The 12,187-nt window shown below is 39.1% G+C and overlaps 1 protein-coding gene across 12 annotated transcripts in view; it reads right to left on the reverse strand.

Annotated features, from left to right (window-relative positions):
* Positions 1-273: 273 nt before the first annotated feature.
* TMEM68 (transmembrane protein 68) overlaps positions 274-12,187 on the reverse strand; it is a 55,295-nt gene continuing 43,381 nt past the window's right edge. For 9 of the 12 annotated variants that reach the window (XM_003420014.4, XM_023538860.2, XM_023538861.2 and 6 more), the window contains 3 exons: positions 11,742-11,802; positions 8,589-8,728; positions 274-2,034 (listed from right to left, as the gene is read on the reverse strand). In XM_003420014.4, coding sequence (XP_003420062.1) covers positions 1,930-2,034; positions 8,589-8,728; positions 11,742-11,802 — 306 coding nt within the window. In that variant the 3' untranslated portion in view covers positions 274-1,929. The other 3 variants (XM_023538863.2, XM_064270422.1, XM_023538862.2) reach the window with 3 other exon arrangements.

Here is a 12,187-nt window from a genome sequence, read left to right on the forward strand (position 1 = left end):
ACGAACTAATCAACCCCTTTCCATGATTTCTTACATTTCTGTATTTAGTCATATTCTCTGGCTCTTATAAATGGCATTTAAATTCAGATAACAAAGATAAAGATCTTGTCAAGTGAGATAAGACTTCCTGTAAGTCTGAATATCAGAAAAAAAAGAAGTTTTAAGTATAATGCAGTAAAAATTAAATATTGTAGAAATAACAGCTTTTGGTACATCAGTAATGAATTCTGTTCTTTCTTCAGACTTTAAAACTCAATAGTTGCCCCGTAACAGTTTTCTTGTTTCTTTTATAATCATTTATTCAGGAAATATTTATCAATTTTAACCAAACAGTACTCACTGCTAGAGGAGAAAAATCTGTAAATAATCATTAGTTAACTCTTTTCACTGGAATTAAAATATATTTATTACATTGAAAAGTGAAGTTTATTCATTGTGGCTGAGATAAAACAATGAGATTGTGGGTGGGAAATATAAAATAGCAAAACTTAAAAACATCAGTTTAAAATAAAATATCACATGTAATGCCACATGCAAATGGACTGCCATTCTGCTTTACTTTTATTTTTACATCACTTCACTTTATGTACATTACACAATGGTAATACAAAAATTTATACAAAAGTCCAAGTAATTTAACATCTAAAAAAGGGAGATACTGGACTTGATTCCTGATACTTTTCTGTTCAAATACTTTTAAAATTCAGTTTTCAAGGAGAAAACAAATCGAAAGCCATTAATTTTTCACAGGGCTTTATGTTCACATAAATTCACCATTCAAGTATATTTTTATTGAAACAATAAACCAATGCACTAGTTGCAATGTCAAAATGAATACGCCATGATGTTGGGCAAAACCGAACTTTCTCTCTACTTCTATCCACGAGAATCAGCTTCTAACCAACAAACTGCAGAGCACGAAGGTGAGTATGAACCTTACACTATTACTTGCCACGTCAGATGGTGCACAGCACAACATGCAGTGTTTGTATATATACTAAAAATAATCATAATTAGAAATTTTACTTTTCCTGATTTCCTTTTTGGAAACCCTGGTGGCGTACTGGTTAAGAGCTACGGCTGCTAACCAAAAGGCTGGCAGTTCAAATCCACCAGGCGCTCCTTGGAAACTCTACGGGGCAGTTCTAGCCTGTCCTGCAGGGTCGCTAGAAGTCGCAATCAACTCAACAGCAACAGGTACAGGTAATTTCCTTTTACTCAATTTGTAAAACAATACATCTTTTTCACTGTGCTTAGCATCTGAACATCACATTGAAGGAATAATTTAAACATCCTAAGGACAAAATATATATATACATAGATATATAAAAACTTGTAAAAGATCTTGGTGTTGTTTAATTCAGATATAACTTCAGTTCTATAGTTATCAATTGCAGCAAGTGTAAAGACTCACATTCCTCACCACAGTATTGCCACACTAAGCGAAGAGGAGGCATGAGAACACGAAGTGCCTTGCCCGAGGTCACGAAGTGGGTGGCCGGCAGAACAAGGCAGCGCTTTTTTAACTTCAGCGCCTGTACACTAGGTTACCTCCTCTCTCACAATTAGCTCAGTGCAACAAATACAAAAATTAGATGCAGCACTCAGGAATGCTTGTTTAACCTGAATTACTGTTATTAATAAACTAACATATTCATATGTTTTACCATATATAAGGAATTTACAAATGAAATATAACCATTTTCTGAATTATTAGGCATGTAAGGAGTCTTTTTGACACGATTGATTGCAAAAACAAAATTAAAACAGTACAGTTTTAAACAAACAAGTTCCAAGAAAGATATTTAATGTGATTTTTAAAAAATACTAATTATAAAAAAAAAAAAAAATTAAATTATAGAACCTACAAAATTTAGAAGTCAGTACCACAGAACCAAACGTATCAATATAAATGTACTGAATCACACTCTAGTTGACCTTTTGTTTTTTATGAAAACGTTCTAACAAAGCACTCATGATGTTTCCTGGTATTCTTTGGTGCTTATCAATCAAAGCTTGAACAGCATTCTTTGTCTATGAAGAAAACAAAAGAAAATCCATTATTATTTTAGTTCTCAATATAGATTATTTACTTTGGGAAGATTTTTACACACTACTGCTTTCAAGAAGTACTCCTAATTTAGCCCCCATTCCTCCTAAAACTGAAAGGAAATGTGTAACACTAGTTGTGAGATGGAATCCCTGGGTGATGGAAATGGTTAACATGCTCAGCTGTTAACCAAAAGGTTGGCAATTTGAGACCACCTAGAGGTACTTCGGAAACCCTGGTGGTGTAGTGGTTAAGTGCTACGGCTGCTAACCAAAGGGTCAGCAGTTCGAATCCACCAGGGGCTCCTTGGAAACTCTATGGGGCAGTTCTACTCCGTCCTATAGGGTCGCTATGAGTCAGAATCGACTCGATGGCACTGGGTTTCGTTTTTGTTTTTTTTTTTTGGTTTAGAGGCACTTCAAGGAGCCCTGGTGGCACAGGGATTAAGCACTTGGCTGCTAATCAAAAGGTTGGCAGTTTGAATCCACCAGGAGCTCCTTGGAAACCCTATGGGGCAGTTCTACTCTGTTCTACAGGGCCGCTATGAGTTGGAGTCAACTCAATGACAGTGAGTTTGGTTTGGCATTTAGTTGGAGGACTTTAGAAGAAAGACCTGGTAATCTACTTCCAAAAAATCAGTCACTGAAAATCCTATATGGAACACTTTTACTCTGACACATGGGGTCACATGAGTCACAGTCCGCTTGATGACAATTGGTTTTTTCTCCCCCCACAATGAATGATTTCTTCAGTACACCAGAGCATATTACTCATACTCATACCTTGAATTATGGTCACTGCCTATACGGCTATTTTCTACACTAAACTGTAAGCTCCTTAAGACAGAAACATCTTCATATTTCTCCAGCATAGGGCTTAACAACGCCTTGGTCATGATAAACACTAAAATGAACTGAAGAAAAATATCAGAGAAATGAACAATAGTAGGGAATTCTCTGATAGGCAAACAGAGATTTCAGTCCTTCCCAGCCATAGATAAACTCTAGTGTGTTCTTCCTTCATCATCACTGACACCAATTATGTCAGACCATACAGTAGAAAAAGGTAAAGAAAATTAAGAATGAACTGACATACTTTAGCTCATTAACAGAATTTCTAAAAAGTTGAACAGAAATTCAACTCATAGTGACCCTGTAGGACAAAGAAGAACTGCCCCATAGGGTTTCCGATGAGCACCCGGTAGATTCAAACTCCTGACCTTTAGATTAGCAGATGTAGCTCTTAACCACGACACCACCAGGATTTCCCTAACTAAGTCATAGCAACAGAAAAGTCCATTAGGATATATCAAGAAATCTTCTAAAGCTATTTGTTTCCCATTAAATTCATGGCAAATCTCAATCTATTTTTACTTTTAAATCAGCTTATGGCTGTTAAAAAGGTTCTTCACACACGTGCACAAATACACACACGCACACACATACATACTTCCATTTTATACATTAACCTCTCAATAAGCCTTCTTTTCATAAATCTCAGAGCTTCATTTCCTTTTAAATAAAAATAAACCCTGGCCCAAAGATGTATTTCAAAAATACGGTTTTCTAACCCACAGTTTTCACATCTGTAAAACGGGAATAGTACCTGGTTCATGGTTATTACATAGATTAAATGAAGTTGAGATGATGTGCAGTCATGGACTGAATTATGTCCCCCCCCACCGCCCCGCCAAAAAATGTATCACTTTGGCTGAGCCATGATTCCTGGTACTGTGTGATTTTCCTGTATGTTGTAAATCCTGCCTCTGTGATGTTAATGGAAGCCCTGGTGGTATACTGGCTAAGTGCTATGGCTGCTAACTGAAAGGTCAGCAGTTTGAATCCACTAGGCGCTCCTTGGAAGCTCTATGGGGCAGTTCTACTTTGTCCTGTAGGGTCACTACGAGTTGGAATTGACTCAGCAATGGGTTTGGTTTTTATTTTTATGATGTTAATGTGGGAGGATGGGTGGCAGTTGTGTTATAGAGGCAGGACTCTTGAGATATAAAATAAAGAAGAGAGAAGAAAGACGGGGGACCTCATACCACCAAGAAAGCAGTGCTGGGAGCAGTACGTGTCCTCTGGACCCAAGGTCCCTGCTTGAAGAAGCTCCTAGTCTGAGGGAACATTGATGTGAAGGCCAACAGAGGGAGAAACCCTTCTCCTAGAGCTGACGCCCTGAATTTGGGCTTTTAGCCTACTTAACTGTGAGAAAATAATCTTCTCTTTGTTAAAGCCATCCACTTGTGGTATTTCCATTACAGCATCACTAGATGACTAAGACATGCACTAAGGCACTTGGTACAATGACTGGCACACAGATTATGGCCCATGAAGTACAGCTTTGGATGTTCATGAAACAAGTCTCTAAAAAGAAACTACAAAATAATGAAGATGTAAGACCATTTGTAATACATGTCACCTAAGATGTGACAAGAAAGTACTGCAAAACTCAGACTTGAGAGCCCTTTGGTGGGCAGTGACCAGGGGTAGACCAGATACTGTTTGGCCTGGGTCTCAAAGGAAGAGAGGGATTTCAAAAATGTGAAGGAAGAAGCAGGAGCGGGGGAAGGGGCAGGGAGGGGAAACCCACAAGAAAATAACTGTTTAAGGAATGGCAAGTTAGTCACTTTGGCTAGAGTTTCAGGTATGTGTTCAAAACCTGGGGTATATAGAGATTTAAAATCAGATTTCAATTAAATCATGAAAGGAGCTAAATACCAAGTGAAAATGCATACACTCTGTTTAGTATGTTTTGAGGCATCAAGGAAGGATTTTTGGGTAAAGAAGTATCAGTTCTATGCATTAAGAAAATACAACTCTTGCAAAGATCGCCAATGACTTCCTTCTGTCACTAAATTGTCACAGGTTACGATTCACATTCAGGAACGCTCAGTATACAGTTCTTCTATCAAGACAGCCTCTTCTCGGTTGTGCCTACAGGCACGCCTTTCTCTGGCCTTTGGCCTCTACCCTGCTAGGGCAAGTGTTACAAAGCTCTTTTAGCTCTGCTGATAAGTACCTGAGGACCCCACTCTGCCAGCAGGCCTCCTGCCCACAGGTGCTTGGCTTTCTTACTCTGTGGGCCGGGAAGCCCAACACTGCCTTTGCAGCCACCGCTTCTCTGCCATCACTTCTCACTACCTCCAGCATTACAGCTCTTTCTCTTTCAGTCTGCTGGTTCCAGGAGCTTCTCAGTGCAAAGATCCCGGGTCCAAAGGACATGCTCCACTCCTGGCTCTTACTTCTTGGTAGTGCTGAGATCCTCTCCTCCGGGCTCTAAGATGGCTCATATTAAACCTAGCAGGATGGCAAAACCGACCAATCCCTTTGGTGGGCCAGTTAGCTTATTTGCATAGTCCTACTCATTCAATTGGGTGGGAGTTACAATACTATGGCAAGAAAGGCCACATAGAAGCAATCCATCACACTGCAATTCGGGAGTTAAAACTAATGGGCATTGCTGATGCCTTAATAGTATGTGTGCCTGTATCATATTTTATATATATGTATGTTTTTATACATATTATACATGTGTATTATGTAAATATATATGAATATGCATACACACACACACACCATCAAAGGGCAAGGTTCCAACCACAGTATAAAGGTATTGGAGCTGTGTCTGAGAAGGCATTGTTTAAGGACCAGGGAGGAGTCCTGCTGCTTGGAGAATGTCCTGGCCCTAATATAAAACGTTACAGGATTTTACTTTCAGAGCAGAAGAGAAATAAACTATGAGCATACTTAATGAACCAGTACAGTAACTGGAAATACATTTCCTAAGAATGATGTTCATGGATAAGAAAGCACACAATGCACCATCAGTTACCTTTCTGAAACTGCCCCCCATCGGCTGCCCCATCTGAATCATCCCCTCTAGTGCGATACTGCATACTCTGATTCACTGCACTTCCTCTGCTAAGTGCCTGAATCCTGCTGGGTCCTGGTATGGCTGACTGTCTTACATATTCATTCTCTCTCCCTACCAGACCCTTCCCTACCAGGCCAAGCTGTAGAGGGATTATACGTCCCACCCCCTGAACTTCAGTGTGGCCATGTGACTTGCTCTGGCGAAGAAAACGTTAAGTGGGAGTGATGTGAGCCACTTCCAAACAGAAGCTTCCAGAGCCACTCATGGCTCTAGTCCTGGCCTTTTCCTTCTGCTGTGAGAATGGCAGAGTCCTACATTAGGCTCTTCTTTCAGCCTGAACTCCAGAGTAAAAGGGCATGAACAAAGCTGCAGCTGAGCCCCAGTGGAAACTTACCTCAAATGAGATGCAAACTTTACTGATGCGAGCTTCTGAGATTTTGCGGTTGTCTGTTGGTGCGGTAATACCTAGCAAAGCTGACTGCATCACCCAGCCCAATATGTCCAAAAACCTATATATAAAAGTATATTCCTAGATATCCTGCAGGCAACTATACAGAGTCGTTTTTCAAATCTGGTGGATTCTACCTCTATAAAAATCCTTCAAATCTGTACCTTGTTTTCCCTTTCAAATAGATAAGGGGATCATTACCGTATTCATTCACCCAGCAAACATTGGTTGACATCTAATTAAATAGCTGACACTGGGGGGGAAACCAGAGACACAAAAATAACATGATCTGTGCTCTTAAAGAGCATGCTTTCGTTTAAATGTGGCTACAATGACAGTGGGAAGTTCTAGGTATAATGGAAGCACACACAAAGACCCTTATTATCTTTCACTTGGTCCACCAGAAGTAATTTTATTCCCTGCTTGTGATCTCTCCATCAATATTCTAAATAATATCCAGTTAATTTCATAAACCACTGGAAAGAAAAAGGTTATACTTCTGCTTGCTTTGGCCAAAAAAAAAAAAAAGGAAAAAAATCAGTAGAAGTGACTTGAGCCCCCCACCTCTAAACAGAAGCATATCCTAACTAAAATGTATTTGGTAGGCAAATTTCTTAAGTCCAACATAAGGCCCAGAAAAATGTAGCTCCTACTTGTCTTTACCTTTCAAAACTCAACTGAAGCACTGCCTCCCTTAAGGAGGCTCCCCTGATCTGATTTAGATGCCTCTCCTTTGTGCTTTCATAACATCTTAAGCCAGTGGTTCTCAAGCCATGGGGTTTGCTTCCAGCGGACATGTGGCAAGGTCTAGAGAGATTTTGATGATCATGACTAGAGGAGTGCTCGTGGGTAGAGAGCTAGTAGGCATCTAGTGGGTGCAGCCCAGGGTGCTGGTAAACATGGTACAATTCACACATGGCAGCTCCCTACAACAGAGAATTATCTGACCCAAAACGTCAATGGTGAAGAGACTGAGAAACCTTGCTGTTAGAATGCAATTACTAAACCCTGACTTGGTTATCTATCACCCCTGCTGGCCTGTAAGTTCTCAGGATAGCAGCGGCAGCCAGCACTCACAGCGCACTTACTACACACCAGGCACTGCTCTGACACTGGTCTGGGGGATCTCACACTATCCTCACACAGAATTCTGAGTGGGGAACACATGCCAGCCATTGCTCTGAACACTGGTCTGGGGGATCTCACGCTATCCTCACACAGAATTCTGAGTGGAGACCACACACCAGGCACTACTCTGACACTGGTCTGGGGGATCTCACGCTATCCTCACACAGAATTCTGAGTGGAGACCACACACCAGGCACTGCTCTGACACTGCTCTGGGGGGATCTCACGCTCTCCTCACACAGAATTCTGAGTGGGGAGCACACGCCAGCCTTTGCTCTGAACACTGGTCTGGGGGAATCTCATGCTATCCTCACACAGAAATCTGAGTGGGGACCACATGTCAGGCACTGCTCTGACACTGGTCTGGGGGAATCTCATGCTATCCTCACACAGAATTCTGAGTAGGGACCACACGTCAGGCACTGCTTTGACACTGGTCTGGGGGAATCTCATGCTATCCTCACACAGAATTCTGAGTGGGAAACACATGTTAGGCACTGCTCTGACACTGGTCTGGGGGAATCTCACGCTATCCTCACACAGAATTCTCAGTGGGGACCACATGCTCCTCCGTACTTCGAAGATGTGGCCAGCGATGCACAGGCTGCCCGAGGTTACACAGCTGGCAAAGTGGAGCAGAACAATCTGGCCCAGAGCCTACATTCTCAACAATTCTACCTTCCTCCCAGGACACGTCTACAAGACAGGGACTTTTCGTGGAGGCTGAAGCTTTCTTTGTTCTTCTGAACATCTCTTACTGAACGTTTAGATTATCAGTGCCTAGGTGAAGGTTTCTCAACCTCAGCACTATTGCACAAATAGTTCTTTGTTGTGGGGGCTATCCTGTTCTTTGTAGGATGTCCAGCAGCATCCCTGGCCTACTCACTAGATGCCAGTAGCACTTCCCACTCTCAGACTTCTGTTGTGAAAATAATAAATGTCTCCAGATGTTGTCAAATGTCACCCCGGTTGATGGCCACTGATCCAGAACATGGTTATGACATATATCAAAGAACAGAAAATGACATTTTAAGATATAATTGAAAAGAAAATATTCCCTAAGACTAAGGAAGAAAGAATAATTACCTTTTCAGCTAATTCTTCTGCTGTCATCTTTGGATCATATGGAATGGGATCACCTAAATAGGTACGTAACTTCACTGGAAAACCTCCATACATTGGAGCAAATGGATAGCGAAATTTCTCATAAAGCCATCTAAATAACCCTGTTTTAAAGTAAACAAAATCATTTTAATTGGCTAAAGATTCTCAGCATGTAACTGTAAACTTCCAAATTAATTACGTAAGACTCATAAGGAAGATGGAAGCCCTGGTGGCATAGTGGTTAAGTGCTACGGCCGCTAACCAAAAAGTCAGCAGTTTGAATCCACCAGGCGCTCCTTGGAAACACTATGGGGTAGTTCTGCTCTATCTTACAGGGTCGCTATGAGTGGGAATCGACGCTATGGCCAACGGCTTTGGTTTGGTTTGGATACGGAAGATGGCAGAGTATCACCACATCGAAATGAATACCTTCCCATGAGGTGATACTCTGCCATCTAATGCCATATGATACTTTTTTAAAAGATGAGCTTTTAAATATATTAAACTTTAAAAAGCCAAACTAATTACTATCATAGCAAAATGAAGGGTAAGGCTGGCAACCAAAAGGCAGAAGCTGATGACTCTAGAAATCTCACAAATAAGTGAGTTAAATGAATAAAAGAAAAAATAATGGAAGCATAAGTTTATGTAAACATGAGACTGTAATGCACCAGCACAACAGGTAAAGGAACTAAAAGCATCATTATAAACCAGGAAGAGCAAAACGAATGCAGCACAGAGTTAAGTAATGTTAATGACCAAGTCTGAAATTTGGCAGGATTTACAAACTAAGTGGTAATACTCTAAAATAAACTGATGGATATAAGTTTAAAAAAAATTATCAAAGGAATCTAAAATAATACTAAAAAAAAAAATCACTAGATACTAATTTTTAAGGTATTCATTTTAAAGTCAGGAAAAAACAAAAAAGCTGTCCAAAACAAAAGAAAAAGAAACACTTTACAATTAGAGGAACCATGTTAGGAATAATTTCTGGTCTGTCGCTTAATTCTGAAGAAGAAATTGACTGAGAAAAATTAGAAGAAATAATTCTACAACAAAAGTTAAACATCCCATTAATTTGCCCTTCTATTTTAAATTTGAAAAAAAGTGGGGAAAATTAAAACGTAATGGAATCAAAAACATAATGGAATATCAACAAAATACCAAAGTAATCATAAAAGAAGCAATGGCAGGTTAAGGCTATTCAGAGAGAAACTCGTTAATAACAATCACTAGGATCACTAACAATAATAGTGCTGGGAATATAAAATATAATCAAAACAAACTGAAAATTTCTTAATAGAAAAGATAAAATAACATAGACATTGCAAAAAAAAAAAAGCACATCTAATCGTTATTGCTCCTATAGCTAGAGTCAAAGCTTACTGTTACCAATATACAACGATGGGCAAAAAACTTTTCCATGTAAATGTATTATGACTCAAATTATTAAAATAACAAGAAGTGACAGGTGTGACAGATATTTTACAATGGTGACAAAAAAAAAGGCTGCTGAGGCTGCTTTATGTATAACCAAACACCTCATGGGATTTGCTTCCTTGGTTTGGAGGTTTAGGGTCATGGTTTCATGGAACATCCCAGTTAATTGGCCTAATAACATATTTAGTGCTTCTGTTCTACCTGCTAATTCACTGTGTAGCGCCTCGAGTCTTAAAGGCTTGCAAGGGACCATCCAAGGCACAACAATTGGTCTCTATTTAGCATGAGGAAGAACAAGACTCAGGAATAGGATATGCAAGGTACAGCTAATTGCCTCAATGAGTAACTGCTTCCTTTACCATAATACCAGAAGATCTGGGTGGTGCCTGGTCACCATTACTGAACATTTTGATCAAAGATTCCATAGAAGAATCTTCATCAAAGAGGGAGAAATGCAGAACTAATTTTCAAATTCTCAGGGACTCTAGACTTGCTGGAGCCATGGGGGGTAGATGAACCCCTGAAACTACTGCCCTGAGATATTCTTTAAACCTTAAACCAAAAATATTCCCTGACGTCATCTTAAAACAGAATGACCCAGGACAGGAACCATTCCCGAAGACAACTCATCAGACATGGAAGGGACTGGACAATGGGTAGGAGAGAGATGCTGATGAAGAGTGAGCTACTTGTATCAGGTGGACACTTGAGACTGTGTTGGCATCTCCTGTCTGGAGGGGAGAGAGGAGAGTAGAGAGGGTTAGAAACTGGCAAAATTGTCACGAAAGGAGAGACTGGAAGGGCTGACTCATTAGGGGGAGAATAAGTGGAAGTATGGAGTAAGGTGTATATAAGCTTATATGTGACAGACTGACTTGATTTGTAAACGTTCACTTAAAGCTCAATAAAAATTATTAAAAAAAAAAAAAACAGAATAATAATTTGGCTTAACTAGTAAAAATCTGCTTGGAGCATTATGCTCTTTTAAGAACTATCTATATGGGATCAAATTGGTAACAGCAAATCCAAAGACTAGATAGCAACCCTAGGGGGCATCAAGCTTATTTAACGGGGAGGGAACAACTCAAAAGGATGGTGAGAATGGTTGTACAACTCAAAGAATATAATCTAATGTCACTAAAATGTACATGTAGAAACCGCTGAACTGGTGTATGTTGTACTGTGTACATTCTCCACAACAAAATAAATAAAATTTAGAAAGGTCAAAAAAAAAAAAGAGAGACAGAAGTAAAACAAAGTAAATGATATCCCCTTAGGCTGTTAATTTTAGTTCAATATCATATTATCATTCTTTTTTAAACTGTAACTTCTTCAGGGTTTAGTTAAAAAGATAGTCTGGGCAATATGTAAATTTGTTCTCAACCTCAACAACATGGGTTAACACAATAAGTTAGATAATTTGCTCTGAAATTTTAAAAGCCATTACAAATCTGTTTCAGTATGTATACAATATTCTTAATAAAAATCTAAAGTCTAAGAACCACCATTAGCTGGAATAAGTTATATTTTAGACCTTTAACAAAACAAAAATACTTAAATAATATACCCATTTTCTGAAGTAATAATTAAAAAGGGTTACTTACAGAGTTTAAAGGCCCAAATATTTTAAGTACAGTGTTACATTTTAAATATTACACTTAAATTAGAAAAACCACGTGAATCAGAACTTACTTGTTCCTCCTAGCGATCGAAATCCTTCTCGAATATTTTGTGTAAACATAGGAATAATGGGCTAAAGAAAAAAAATTCAAATCAAATATATATACATTAATCCATTCAATGTCTCCATTGAGTTACTAATGTAAGTTTTTTAGGGCCTGTTTAAGATTATGAAAATAAGATCTTTTAAAATAAAGTTACACTTGACTAGTGTGATTACCAGAATAAATTCAACTTGATCTTTTGTAAAAATATAAATTGGAAACACTACCCTCTAGTGGTAACATATGGTATTTCACTTAGCAACTCACCTAAATTCCACATAAACCCGTGAAACGCAGAACAGAAGTGACGGTAATCACTAGTCTCATTAAATAAAACGAGTGTGGTAAATTAAATCGGTTTCACTGAGCAACTGAATAGTATGTTCACTGCAGTAAAAGTTAAAAGATAGTAGT

Source organism: Loxodonta africana, chromosome 18 (assembly GCF_030014295.1).
Source record: "Loxodonta africana isolate mLoxAfr1 chromosome 18, mLoxAfr1.hap2, whole genome shotgun sequence".
Taxonomy (NCBI): Eukaryota; Metazoa; Chordata; class Mammalia; order Proboscidea; family Elephantidae; genus Loxodonta; species Loxodonta africana.